We start from the raw sequence: 14,643 nt of genomic DNA, 5'->3' as shown, positions 1-14,643 counted from the left end.
TCTCATTGCCCATTGATGGCGAGGTGTACCCGAATGTAGTACAAAAGATGCGTAGTGGACGATATTGTGATGTTTAGGTTTTAATGTATCATCAAATAGTTGTTGATATTGCGTGTGATGAATATCAACTAACGTTCTCAATGTGTCTAATAATGTTGGATGTATTTCACGTAACATTAAAATATGGCAAATTTTCAAAAGACGGCAAAAATATAACCAAACAGCATCATCTTTCGGGATCAACATACCAATTATTAGTGGAAAAAATGTTATTATTGTTTTGATTTCACTGGCAGTCATTTTTACTTTACTTTTAAGTATGTTCGTGTCTTTGATGTCATTTGGTATGTTCGATGAGTTCAAACTTCCGAAAACGAAAACGTTCTTCCTACAGTTAAGTTCATCAAGAGTAAAAAATGTTTTCACTTTGATGAAATAGTTTAAGCAATGAGCCAGCCCGTATACGCAAACGCCTTCCCATAGGTCGTGCATTAAGTCAAAATAAACATTTAAAACAACGTGGTATGATGGAATCTGATTAAAAACACTGTTCTTATGAATACCAGTGTTTGAAACATCATTTTGTTGCAAATCACGTTCGTAACCGTCAATCGTCCTGAAACTTTGTTCGTATTCTGTACTATCCTTTTCACGTTGTTCACGGTTACGTTTGCACATTCTGCAATAAAAATTTGCTCTAGCCGATTCAACCAAATCCAGAATTCCTGAGATACCTAGATTATCGCCCGTTATAAATCCTATCATGAAATGAACAGTGATACTTGCGCTATTGTGAGTTATTTTTAGGCCATTCACTTCTAAATCGATTAACAGTTCTACCATAGAGGTAACTCTAAGACCACTGGGTCCCGAAGAAAATCATTATTATTTTTGGCTCACTCAGTACCAGAACAACGGTCCCAAGCAGTCCCAAGCTATTTCACTCACCCCTGCATGTTCTGCATGAATCCACACACCCCTGATGTTATCTGTCAAACTTTCATAGCGAATCAAAACAAACATAGTGTAGTAATAGAATTTCAACTAGAATAGGGTACGTTAATCGTTTGCTTGGGACCAATAGGCTACTAAAGTGGTGAGCCAATTTAAAATCGTTAGTTTCGTATTGATTGTTGGTTCTACTAGGTTACTGAATAAATCTTCATTTTCGTATTCTTTTCTGTCTACCGATAAAATAAATCCTGCCACTAAGATGTTAGCTAATTTGGCCAGAATAAAACCTGGCAGACAAGGAATGTAGTAATATATACCTAATATAGACGTACGAGACGCATGTGGAGAAACTGTGTCCGTAGTGGTGAAATCATCGAAGAACAAGTTAAGCGGTATGACGATTTTAGAATAAATGTTGGCTCTCCTCTGCTGCCATATGGTACCATCAATAAGACTGCGAATATAACCATCTTGTGACGGTGTGAGATTTTCAAGAATTGTCTCGAAAACGAGCGGCGATTCTAAATACTTTCTAAGTTGAAACTTTAGCGGCATAAGGATTCCTAAAATGTAAATACATTGAGTTAGCAATATATTTAAATTATTTGTTATATTGTTTATATTTACCAGTAATAGGATCGCTATCCATTCCTTGCTCGTTGTTAACGATTCCAGGACGTAACTCATTACTTATCACGAACTCTCTTATGACTGCATACAAGTCGGCTGATTTTAAACTTTCTATGAATTTGTATTCCGTGTCCGTTCCGTCAAACATTTCAAACATTTTTCTAAATATACTTTGGCCTTCCACAGATAGTAGGCCGGCGATTTGCATCGTGTTGACAACTTCTTCGAATGGCTTGAGTATTTTTTGTTGTACGTCATGTTGAATTTCAAATACTGTTTTTCTCGGTAACACATTGATGTCCAACCATTTGAGGTTAAAACCGATACTCAGATTGCGCATTTGAGTCTCGATAGCCTTAACATCAATGATACTAGAATCATCATGAACATCAAGGGTAGGTGTTTCGATATCAAATTCTGAAACGTCGTTGCTGTTGCGACGACTGTTTGGTTGCGATGGTTGTGCTTCGTTGCGTTCGGATTTAGTTGTACAGCATTCGTTCCTGTCTTCATGAATTTCACCCACATTTATGTTTCTGTGATCGTTTTTATTGCCCAAGTGTTGTTTTAAATGTCTGAAAAATGATGCTCGAACATTGTAACTACGAGTACAGCTCTCATAATTACATGTGTATATGTTGATTTGTTGGTGATGCCTTTTTAAATGGTCATACAATCGGTCGATAGAATTAGTTGTCCACGAGCATCGTTTTACTATGCACAAAATCATTGTGATGACCGATTCTTTCGCATAGCTGCACACAGTGTAGAAATAGTAGCCTTGTCGCTAACAGGATCAAAGTCAAACAGGAATGTAGAAAGCAGGTCCCATACTGCTGATGAGTGTCGCGGGTGATCAATATTGTATGCTTTGAATATTTTCATGCAAATGTCAAGAGCCTTCAGAAAATTGGGTAGCTTATAGGAAACAACATTGTTCCACACAAGAAAGCCAACAGGGTTCTTGAAATCTCCGTGAACCAGTATAAAAGGAGTTGTCTCGATCCCTCTCTCGCGACTTCTATCGAATAGTCCACCAAGTGTTTCGTTCAATTCCGACAGATCGTTGATATGAATCACCACACTTTGACGTGTTTCGAGGATTGATGGTTTCCACCGTCGTTTTCCAGAACAAGTTAGATGAGGACTTGGCAGAATATGTGACAACAATGATACGATGACGAAATTGCGAGTATCTGTGTACAAACACGTTATTAAAAATTAAGTCATTTTGCCTTCATACCTGATGATAAATCCTCACTATCAAGCAAAGACAGAAGATATTTTCCATCAACATCTGTTACCTCAATATCCAATATCGAACGAAAACCTTCCACAAATGCTGACCAACGATCGAACAGAAGCGTCTCCTTTGCTGGGAACTTATGCAAAAAATCAATCTGGACTAATTGATACCCTTGATGATTCCTCAATGTTGGATACTCAGCCAAGATCGAGGAACTGGTCCAACTGGATTTTTTTGAAAGTTCCAACGATCTTAGCCTGCTGGTTGCTTTCCACCTTTGCTTCACTTCTTCCCACTCGTCTTGGTTGTGTACGAACCAGGCTTTGGTTTGTTGATATTCTGAAGCTGTCAAATAATGTAACGTTAGCTAATTATTTTTATTGGCAATAATATTATCAGTCTACCTGGCTGTTCCGAAACTATCTTCTCCGCTTCAAAAGGCTTCACACCGGATGTTGACGGTTGCTGCAAGTCATCCTGATTATCTTCAATTGGTTCTCTGTAGTTAATATTCCTGTCGTATAGTCGTCCTTTAGCCTGTTTTCGAAGTTTGATTTTTCGACCCGCACCGTTTTTGATGAATGTAGGCTGGTACCATCCGTCCTAGTTAAGAATATTAATTTAGTCTTCATTTAATTAGTCTTTCCAACTATTATTTCGGGGGGTATTTTAAAAATCGATTTATGTCCGTTTGGAAGCTTTACAATCATCGAAGAAAAGTAAATTACCTCTGGCTCTCCTGGAAATTGCTTTCCTAGCTCGGATGCTCTGTCCCGTAGCTCAGATGGGGTTAATTTTCCAAATCGATCTTTGAACTCATCAACAACGATGTGAGTGATGGTCCTCTTATCAGCTCTTGATAAAAATGTCTGTGTTTGGTATTTTTGAAGGATGGCTCGACCTTTTGATGACGCGTTAAGCAAGTAATTTGCGTTGCAACGTTCTCGAGTAAGATTTTCTGCTGTAAAAACTCTTTTTACCAGCTGCGATGAAGCCGCGGTGCTGTCCGATGATTGGTTTGACGATAGCGATGGTAATCCCTTTGGTAATAATTGAAAGTCTGAATTGTTGTCATAAAACATATTTTTTCGTACAATCTTACCTGTCCGTTTCTCCAAGCGTTCAATCCATATATGCACTTCGTCCGTTCAGCAAGAAATGGCGGTGGTATTAATTCTTCGATTTCCTTGCGTTCGACAATTTTCAACGTTTCCACGGTGTATTGATTTGCTGGAATTGAGAAAAAATCGTTAAAACACGTATTAAAATGCAAATACTGAATTCCTTACCAAGAAAGCAATTGACAACTTGTTCCGAGAGTTCAAAACTCAGCAATAAATCGACTAGCGCGTCATTTACTTCTTCCACTTCCTCAAAAAGAACTTCTTCCGACGAGTCCATTTTGCGTTTTAAATAAAGCCTAGAAATGGCGACAGGGAAGCCGAGCATGCGCAAGCATTGAAAACACACACATACACTGACAAAATGAGCCTGTGTATGTTTTGGAAAAGTGTTGCTTTTAAATTAACAATATATTTTTTAAAAGTAGTTTAAATAATATCTGAAGACAAAAATATATTTTATTGAATCTACAATATATTTGTTTTAAGAATTTGCAATGAAAACAACAAAAAAATTTTTGAAGCTACAAAATATAAATATTGAATTTGAAAAAAAGTTATATTTGACATTGCAAAATATTTCAATAATATTTTTTTTTGGTTCAATAAGGTCAATTTTCTCTGCGTGATCGTCAATAGTAAAATCTTCTAGGGAATTGAGATTTTCTGTACGGCTAGTGACTTCTTCATTGCGCGGCTAGGTCCCACTTATCAAGCCATCCGTATTGCAGCTGGGCTCCTACCGTCCACTTCTGCGGACTCGGCATGTGTTGAATTCGGTGTCCTGCCTTTCCGGTACCAAGTTGCCGAGACCCTGGTAAGCAGAACAATAAGCTATTTGGAGAAGACTGCCGGAAATGAAGAAGTCTGTGTCCTCAGAGAGGGGAACAGAGCTCTAAGGAACCTGGCCCATCAGGAGCTCCCCTCAGTGTCGAGACTACATTAGACCGGAACCAGAGGATCGGCAGAACCAACCCTTCACGTTGGCCTCTCGGTTGCTAGACGATTACAGACTGGTAACAACTCGCGGGAAATGCACGCATACGTGACTGAACTACTTCGTATGAAATACTCCGACGACCACCACAGATATACGGATGGCTCTAAGACCTTGGGAGGAGTCGGTTTTAGAATTGCAGATCCCGCTGCCAGTCTTTTCTTCCGACTCCTGGACCAGTGCTCTGTGTTCTCTGCGGAAAGTGCGACAATCTTCCACGCCATTACCATGCACGTCAGCAAACCGCTCTGTATCCTTTCGGACTCTACGTGTGTTCTTACAGCTTTGGAATCCCAGACATCCTTGGATCCAGGGATCAAACTGGAAGCTCAGTCAAACACAACACACAACCTATGGATCCCCGGGCATTGCGACATCCGGGGGAATTGTGAAGCAGACCATCTTGCGGCTACGGGCCGATCTGGAAGGCTCGCTACTAAAACCGTTCCAAGACCTGATATCAAGACTTGGATGAAGGTCAAACTTCGGAATGCTTGGGCCCTGGAGTGGGCCAGCAAAAGGGAACCGTTCCTCCGTAAAATCAAAGGGGAAACCACCAAGTGGCAAGATTCTCCAAACCTCTTAGTGAATTGCTCAGGTTTCCAGGGAATTAGGGATCTTTATAAGATCCCAACGAATATTAGAAACGCTTTGGCCAATGACCCTTCAACCGAAGCAGCTGTTATATGTTTTATCAAGGACGCCAACATTTATAAGAACATCTGGCCTAACTCACTGACAAGAACCAACCATAACTGACCCACTGCATCGAACCAGGACCAACCTCTATAACGGACTCTGAATACACCACCATAACAATTAGCCGACCAAATGCACCAAACCAGGAACATCTAACTAACTAAGGTCTCTTCTGGACTGTCCACTCCTCTTAGTTAGTGGGTTCCTTCTGGATACCCCACCTCATTAACTCTATAACTAGGGGGTCCCTTCTGGCTTCCCACCGCTATTTTAAACTCTGTCACTAGGGGGGACCCCTTCTGGATTCCCCAATATTCGTCAAGAGATGAACCAGCCTCTGGCTGAAAGACTCGCTAATAAAGCTAACCGAACCTAACCGAGATGTTCATAGAGCTTCCAAGCAGTTGATAAAACTTCCGAGAATTTCATAGAACTGCCGAGATTCTTACAAAACTTCCGATATGTTCATGGAAAATAGTATAGTTGTAGAAGTCATCCCGCTTATTCTTCTGAGTCCCGGTAACTGAATCTTAATAACACGGCAAGGAAGAATTGATCGTGCATGAAAGGATTTGGCCTGTTTTGTTGTTCGCCTCGATTCGCTCAAATCCACACTCGTGACTTAAGTTAATCCGGATTTTCAAGGCGGAAAAGGTTCCGGATGATATCCGAGGCTGCCAACGAAAGTGCAAAATTAATTTAGCCGGAGTTCACTGCTCTCCCGACTGAGCAGGATCCGGACGATTCGGCGGTCTCCGATGCTGCCAACAGAAGTTTTTCGACGTTTTCGACGGAATGAGTTCCTGTCGATTGCGGTGAAGATTCCCGATACTGTTTACGAAAGTGCAAGTGCATTTCGACGGAGTTTTCCAATTCTCTCGGTGTATGAGAAATTCCAGGGATTCGCGTTCTCGCTGAAAGAGCTTTCGTATTAATTCCGTGGATATTTCCGATGTTTTCAACGAAAGTTCAAGTAAATTTCTACTGTTTTCTCGCCTTTTGAATTGAGCAGCTTCGGCACGATTCTTTCGAAGCTGCCAACAGAAGTTATGTGGAATTTTGACAGCGTTTTCATTGAGGTTTGTCATGATTTTGAGGAGCTTCCGCGCGATCGTTGGAGATTTCCGATGCTACAGAGAATTTCGACGGATTTTTCCCACGTTCTTGATTGAGAAGCTTACGATTTCAGATATTTCCGATGCTGCAAATAGAAGTTCTAATGAATTTCGGTGGACGGAGATCTGGACGCTTTCTGAGGAGATTTCTGGTGCTGCCTACGAACGTTCCAGGAAATTTCAAGAGAGTTTTCTCAGGTTCTCGGTTAAGAAGCTTCCTCGCGGCTTCTTGAGAGATTTCTGATGCTGCCAATGAAAGTTTCAGGGAATTTCGACGGAGTTCAGTCATCGTCCGATGCAGCCAATGGAAGTTCCAGAAAACTTCTACGGAGCCCCCTCGCGTTCTCGGAGGAGCCTCCACTCTATTTCGGTTGAGAATTCCGAAGCTGCTGAATCTCCACAACCGAAAACGCTAGATAACATCGTTGAAACTCCCTGAAACCCATCGTTGGCAGCATCGGAAATCGTGTGGAAGCTGCTCGACCGAGAACGCTCCCCCGCCAAAAACCCGAGACAACTACGTCTAAATTCTCTGGAACCTCCGTTGGTAGCACCAGAAATCTAGACCAGAACTATGCAGAATCTCCACAAAAAAAAAAAAACGAGAAAACTCCCTGAAACTTCCGACGGCATCCGGAATCTCCACCGAAACCTTACGGAACCTTCTCCATCGTAAACAGGGAAAAAATGCGTCGAAATTTCTTGGAATCGTTCGGTGATCGTTCTGTCAAATACTACTGGATCCTCCGTTGGCAACATCAGAAATCTGTACCGAAATCGTGCAGAAGCTCCTCCTTCGAAAACGCGAGAAAACTCCGACGAAACTCACTGGAACCTCCGTTGGCTGGCAGTGTGATAGCCTTAGTCGACCGACACAAGAAGACTGAGCAGATCACTCTTGCTGTAAGGTTAACGATTCGTAATATTCTAGGTGATGCTCAAGGGATGTGTAATAGTGTAAGTGAGAACATGAAATTGGGATTCATACAATATAGTTCACTACCCATATGTATTAAATAGAGCCGACTACGACAGGCATCACCGAAAATCTCCACTGAAATCGCCCGGAGCCTTGTCCGCCGTGAACACGTGAAAACTTCGTCGAAACTCCTCGGAACCTCCTCAGGCTGCACCGAAAATATCCAACAAAATCGTGCAGAAGCTCCCTCTGGAACTCCACTGCCAATATCGGAAACCTCCATCGAAATTGCGCAAAACCTGCTCCGCCAAGAAAAACCTCCGTCGAAATTCCATGGAACCTCCGTTGGCAGCATCGAAAATCTACACCGGAGTTTTGCGGAAGCTCCTTCACCGTGAACGCGAGAAAACTTGGTCGAAACTCCCTGGAACCTCCACTGGCAGAATCGGAAACCTCCACCGGAATCGTGCAGAACCTCTTACGCTGAAAAAGTGAAAAAACTCTGTCGAAATTCTCTGAAACCTTCGCTGGCAGCATCATAAATCGCCACCGAAATCGTGTGGAACCGCGTCTGCCAAGAACGCAAGAAATCGCCATTGAAATTTCCTAGAACCTTGGTTGGCAGCATCTAGAATCGTCTCAGCAATCAAACAGAACCTCTTCCGCCGAGAAGGCAAGAAACATCCGTTGAAACTTCCTCGATCTCCCACTGGCAGCATCTTTTGTCGAAAACTCAAGAAAAAGCCGTCGAAATTCTCTGGAACTTCCGTCAGCAGCGTCGGTAATCATCACCGAAATCGTGCGGTACACGCTTTTGTCGTTTTCGTTTTTACTACACTACACCGGTGTAGCAATAAGTGCGAGTCATTGACAGTTCATCATCATTTGTTTGTAAACAAAGGTGCAACCGATAGCTACACCCTAAATTTTTTCGGTGTTCGGCAGTGTAGCACCGGTGTAGCTACACCGCAAAAACGAAAACGACATTAGAAATGCTTACCGGTTGTTCATTTTCGCCTTGATGCATGTATGTATGTATTAAAGCTGTCAATGAAAATGTGCATGCTTTGTTTTGACGTTCACATCCCACTGAATGGTTGATGCCAGGTTGATGCAAACGATGGAAATTAAATGCATTAGGTATTTAAATTAAATGGGCATTCTAAACGTGGGACGGTCCTAGGTTAAAACAATTTCGGAAGGAATTGATTGCAAGCCTGTTTCTGAATGTGGATGAATGTTTTTTTTAAAACAATTAAGTGTGTTATATCTACGAACACAACAGTGGTTTTAACCTAGGATTACGAAAATTTCAATGAATTGGTTTATTTAAAAGGAAATTTGGGAGTCTGTACTATTTATGCACAGTCGGTACGAGTATAAGGTTGAACAAAGAAACTTCTACCTATAAGACAGTTAGCAAAAGAAGCTTCTAGAAGTCAGTAGGGGAAACACCCCTATAGTTGCGGTACGTTAGAAGCATTAGGTTCCTATAGTTGTGCATGGAGACTCAATACACAACTATAGGAACCTAACGCTTTTAACGTACCGCAACTATAGGAGCGTTTACCCTACGAGTATGAGGCGAGAAAAGAAAGAAACTTCTAGAAGGAATTAGCGAGAACTTAAGAAAGTAAATGTCTGTGAAATTCATTACCTTTCCTTTGCTTCCTTCCAGAACGAAACCGAGCTGCAGCACTTCTTCAACCAGTGCATCGACACGATAGCGCAGATCGCGGAAATCGAGCCGATCCGGGTGTACGATATGGCTTTCTCCGAGTTTGCCTCCGACGCCAGCGGACCGTACGGTCAGGTCCTGTCCACGGTTGGCGGTATGCTGCTGAACGGTTCCAGCTACGTCGCATCACGTCCGGCTGCCGCCACCGCCGCTCTGCTACAGGACGAGGAAGCTCGGTCCGGATTGCGGTGCAAGTTCCGTGATTTCATTTCGCTGTGCCAAATAATCGCCCGGGTTAGTCCCCTGCTGCATGAACGTTCCGAAAAGGTCAGCGCCTCGCTGGGGCGGCTGATCGAAGATCTGGTCAAGCTGGTCGAGATGGTGTCTAGCGCTTCGGGTGATCCGTTGGAGTATTTCTTTGTACACATGCAACCCTTGGCCGGGGAGCTGGTGGACGTGATCGGGCAGACCTTGATCACGTTACGAAGCCTCCTGGTCGTGACGCACATTCCATTTGGGGATGCAGAAATGATGCATTTCGTCGGATGCATTCCGAGGTTCCTGTCGCCTCCGCAGAAGATCAAGAGGGACCAGCTGAAGACGTTGACCACTGCAGCGGGTCAGCTATTGGTCAGTGTCAGTGCCAATTTGCGACCAAAGTATCTCGTACAGTTGATAAAACCACTGGTGCACAGTGACCTACGGCACCTGGAGCGCCCGGTGGCTTTGACGGTGAGACTATCCATCTGTAATTGCTTCGTACTACCGTGGGCGGGCTGTAGTGCTGGGGAGCAAAACTTCGAAGGTCGTGCTGCACTTCTACAGGAATATATTGCATTTATTGCCGGTGATTTGATTAGGTTAGACTTGGGCCATACCTTTAGCAGTAGCAATCCTTCGTTGGACTATGGTCAGGAGGAGAAGATCGTGTCGGTGGCAACAATTGTACTTAGCACGTTGCGAGATCTGCTGGAATACTACCAGGAGCAGAGCAGTTCCGTCAAACAGATGCTAGCGGCCGCCTACAGGCCTGTGATAGAGAAAACCCTAGCCATCTACAGTGCAGCCAGCAGCAAGAACTGCGCGCTGATCGAGAAAATCTTCGAATTTTGCATGGGAATTCTCCGAACCCTGCAGGTTCAGTTGGGGCAAGTGTTCCTGAAGAATATCATTCTGCTCTTCCTGGGCAAGACCAAAACGGAACAGATCACTTCGCAGCGTTTCCGTTCGCTGGATATTCTGCTCAAAATGTTCCTTCTAATCGTAGAACAGCCGGGTAATGTTTCCCTTCTGCCGGACATCCTGAACTTTTCGATCGAGCACGTACTCCCGATGGTGTTCTCTTCCGAGTACAGCGGAAAAGGTGAACTAAGTGGCCACGCGGATGTTAGCTTATCGTTGTATCAGCTGTTCAATGGAATACTGCTCCATCGGTGGCAGTATTTCTACAAGTCAAGTGTACTGAAGCAGTTTGCTCCGAGTTCTACGGGTTTAATCCAGCAGCCGCAGTCGGTTCTGGAACATCCGGAGCAGTTTGCGGCCATCATGAACGCATACGGTCAGGCGATCGTATGTTCGAACGATCCTCACGTAACACGTGCCACGCTACAAACGCTGCAAGCGTTGAACGACCGATGGAAGCTCTATCTGAGGGATTTTTTCCGCGAAAATCTACTGCAGTCGTTTGAGGCTGCCATCATCAAGGCGCTGGTGGCGCCGGAGGGCATTTTACACTACGACCTGTTCCTGGCGGTGCTGTACAGCATGGGAGAGGTAGACATGAAGCGGCTACACGAGACGTTCACCGGAATTGGCTTTCCGGCCGTTTCGCAACAGGTCGAGGAAGTCTGCTTGGCTACGGTAAGGTGCATTTTGAAGCTTGATGACAATCTCAACTAATACAATTTCACGTCTTCTTTTCTCGCAGGACTACCCAACCTTTGCCCATCGTATGAACCAACTGATTCAGGACACCAAATGCTGCCAAGTGAATGGCACCGTGGCTTAATCGCGAATGCCATCCCCGTCATCGTAATCATATATAACTCGTCACATCATCACAACACCGCACAATCGAAGCGAACTCGAACGCCGCCATCGGATAACATAACATACTTATAAATTTCCCGTTCCCAACTAACTCTCTATCTCATTCACTCCCACAAACCAACGGCCATTATGGTGAGAGAGAACCAGCTTGCGTTTCGGCTGAGTTGCCCGGAGAGAGCGAAACGCGTGGGGCAGAACTGAAATTCACGAAAATTCCATACTTTTTTTTTACTACTAATAATAATCGCAATTTAAGGAAATTAAACAAACAACAAAATACACAATTGAGATAAGATAAGAAGCGCATAATGGATAAAAAAAAAATCGTAAAAAATTAAATTTCCAATCGTACGTACGTGAATCAGATATAGTGAACATTTTGCTCTTCTACTCGTGTGCGCGTAGCGAATAAGTTTACACACTGAGATTCGACTCGAATTGTGGAGGAAAGGAAAAGGATCAGCGTTTTCTTATTTGTTTTTAAGAAAACACAGAAAACCACTTGTATTTATGTTTCTTTTAAGTTGATATTTGCTTTTATGATCAGGTGAAACTTGCTCTAGAGAGTGCTTATGCTGTAAGAAGAAGAAACAAGAAAGAAAGTTACAGGATCAGTTCGAACCGTGCTAATTCTCCTATTGAAATCTAAGTCGTAAATAGATGATATCATTATCAGGATTTTATTTTATAATCAAGTTGTAACATGTGATATTCAGAAGGATTAGTTTTAAAAAAATACAATTTTTCGCTCTATATTCAATCAGATTTATGTTGTGTTTCGTTTTTAAATCTATTCAACTTCTTTTCGTTTAGTCCCTTTTGAAATCTGTGCACATGTTTATTTATGATAATCACGATTTTATCCTTAGAAAACTCGGTTCTGTTTATTTTTCACTGTTTAATTTAGGCTTCTCTTAGTCCAAACAAAAATCTATCGCAGGCAAACAAAGTAGGGAAGTAGTATTACAAATATGGTTTCCTATAAACAAAAACAACAAACAGATAAAAAAAAAATATGCCTGATATAGAGTGTTAAATTATAGATATATTCTACAAATATTTTCCATGAAGATAATTTCCAGGAAATTGATAGGATCTAGCAATAAGAAGAAAGGAAATGCATTAATATGTAATCGATCGAATTGCTGCTGCTTCATTTGTCCGAAATTTCCTATTCACATTATTAAAAACTACCGTGCGTCTCCATGATTTAGACGCTTTGCGTGTGCTACTCAGAGAGGAAGAGAATGAGAGAGAGAGAGAGCGTAACTCACGAGGTTGGCGCGAAAGTGTGAAGCATAACAGCGCCCAAACACGTGGTGCTGAGTGGCGATCGGTGGTTGGTGGGTTCGTCGCTTGTCTGAAGTAGTGCGTATTGAAGTCACTCGTCCGTGTGTGGAGTTGCATGGATGCGATGTTGTTCATTTCGATCGCGTTACTCGTGATGTCGCTGCCTTTTACCTTGATGATAGTTGTTGCATGCGGAATCGATTATGTGCGTGAGGAGTTTCACTAAATTCCGGACGTCGCGAACTATGTTTTTCTTCGTAGTTTTTATTCAGTCGCATGCCACTCTTCGGTTTTCAAATAAAGAAGAAATTTTTACCAATTTTGGGAAAGTTCCGAGTTGCTTTCAATCAATCAATTTCTTTCGAGCATTATTACTTAATTAATGTTTTCGCAATATTAATTCATCGATCTATTAATTTTCAACATGCATCATTGTTTGGAAACGGTTACGATGACATCGAATGTGCAGTTTGGCAATGTGCGGATAATGACGCCGCCAGAGAGCGCCTTGTGACCCAAGGGAACTTGCTATATCTGCTATAGGCTGTCGATTTATGTGTTATAGTTTAAGAATTTAATTCCTTTGAGTTGTTTTTCTTCTTATTAGTTTGTGTTTGTTTTGTCCCCTAGTCTCGATGAGTCTCATCATCGCCCACCATCGACGTTGATCGAACACCAATCGCGAACCCTGATTACAATGCACAATGTTATAGAGCTGGCGACAACTCTATGATGAGACAATGATACTCCATTTCCATGCTCCTCCCTTGATCCTTACCTCCTAAATGTTACCCTTTTTAACCTCGAGTAAACCGCGTGTAATCAGTCCACTCCACTAGACGCAGTATGAAGTTGTTTAAGGAAAGACATAGCGTTTCTTAAGAAATGCCGAAAATTTAATCTAACACCTATCAGTCATAAGATGAGGGTTAAGACACCAACTCCCTTAAAAGTAGCTCGTAAGATGGAGTCAGAATTTATAAAAGCGAGCATTCACAGTCTCTACTCAAAGTTGGAAACAAAGTCGTTGGACTGTTATTTCCTGCATTTGAAATTGGCCAAATAATTCATAATTGAATTTCCACTGTTTTTGACTAAAGTAAAAGTATTGGAGGACTGCGAGGAAAAAAGGAAAAGAAAGTTACATAACAACAAACTGAGGTCACTACAATACTATTTGAATTACACAACACAGCAGAGAGACCAGAAATCAAACAGTTCAGTTAACACAGCTGTGGTACAATCCGTCGAAGGTTTTGTGGTAAATCGCTCGACGCAGCAGTTCTCTGAAGAACAATTGACACTTCTCAACAAGGAATTAGGATATGCGATCTCCTCAAAACCTGACGTGGAAGAGGACATCGTTGACATGGAGATTGCAATCATTCACACACTTCCTATTCAATTACACGAGACTGCCAGGAATATTATTTCATAGACAATACAAAACGGAAAGGGTCATTCACTTAGTAAAACCGAAAAAGAGGAAACTCGAATTCTCAAAGAACTAAAAACAAAGCCGGTATTATATACAAAAGCGGACAAAGGTAATGCAGTAGTGATTTTGGACAAAGAGGACTATGACAATCGGATGACGGAAAAAAAAATACTAATGACCCATACAGACAGTTGAGGATTGACCCTCTCTCATCTATGGTTAAACATGTGGATAAAACGTTGAAAGAGTGCAAGGCGTTTATTGGCAACACTACGAATCAATTGAAAGTTTGAAACTCTATTCTACCTAGGATCAAAGCTTTACCAAAGATTCACAAACCAGGAAACGAAATGAGGGAGATTATCTCGGCTGAAGGATCCCCCACTCATAAGCTTGCCAAATGGCTAGTTAAGGAATTTCAAAGTATGCCTAAACCACAGACAAACAGACGTAACTCTTTGAAAAACTTGTTCTTGAAAACATAGTATCTCTAAACATATAACCTCA

At 42.2% G+C, this 14,643-nt stretch overlaps 2 protein-coding genes across 3 annotated transcripts in view; one reads left to right on the top strand and one right to left on the bottom strand.

The window, feature by feature from the left end:
• LOC135698738 (exportin-6-A-like) overlaps nucleotides 1–12,550 on the top strand; it is a 35,380-nt gene extending 22,830 nt beyond the window's left edge. For both annotated transcript variants that reach the window (XM_065218840.1, XM_065218839.1), the window contains exons 4-5: nucleotides 9,360–11,219; nucleotides 11,287–12,550. In XM_065218840.1, coding sequence (XP_065074912.1) covers nucleotides 9,360–11,219; nucleotides 11,287–11,367 — 1,941 coding nt within the window. In that variant the 3' untranslated portion in view covers nucleotides 11,368–12,550. The remainder of the gene's footprint in view (nucleotides 1–9,359; nucleotides 11,220–11,286) is intronic.
• On the bottom strand, nucleotides 2,311–4,244 carry LOC135698760 (uncharacterized). Its single transcript, XM_065218890.1, has 6 exons — nucleotides 4,120–4,244; nucleotides 3,933–4,060; nucleotides 3,559–3,870; nucleotides 3,235–3,433; nucleotides 2,828–3,175; nucleotides 2,311–2,780 (listed from the first exon to the last, which is right to left on the bottom strand). The coding sequence occupies exons 1-6, from the start codon at nucleotides 4,229–4,231 to the stop codon at nucleotides 2,311–2,313; spliced, it is 1,569 nt and encodes a 522-aa protein (XP_065074962.1). The 5' UTR covers nucleotides 4,232–4,244.
• Nucleotides 12,551–14,643: the final 2,093 nt, after the last annotated feature.

The sequence above is a fragment of the Ochlerotatus camptorhynchus genome, unplaced genomic scaffold (genome assembly GCF_037179485.1).
Source record: "Ochlerotatus camptorhynchus isolate MF236.1 unplaced genomic scaffold, CSIRO-AGI_Acam_v1.1 ptg000094l, whole genome shotgun sequence".
Lineage (NCBI taxonomy): Eukaryota > Metazoa > Arthropoda > Insecta > Diptera > Culicidae > Ochlerotatus > Ochlerotatus camptorhynchus.
This window is presented reverse-complemented; position numbering and strand designations above follow the sequence as displayed.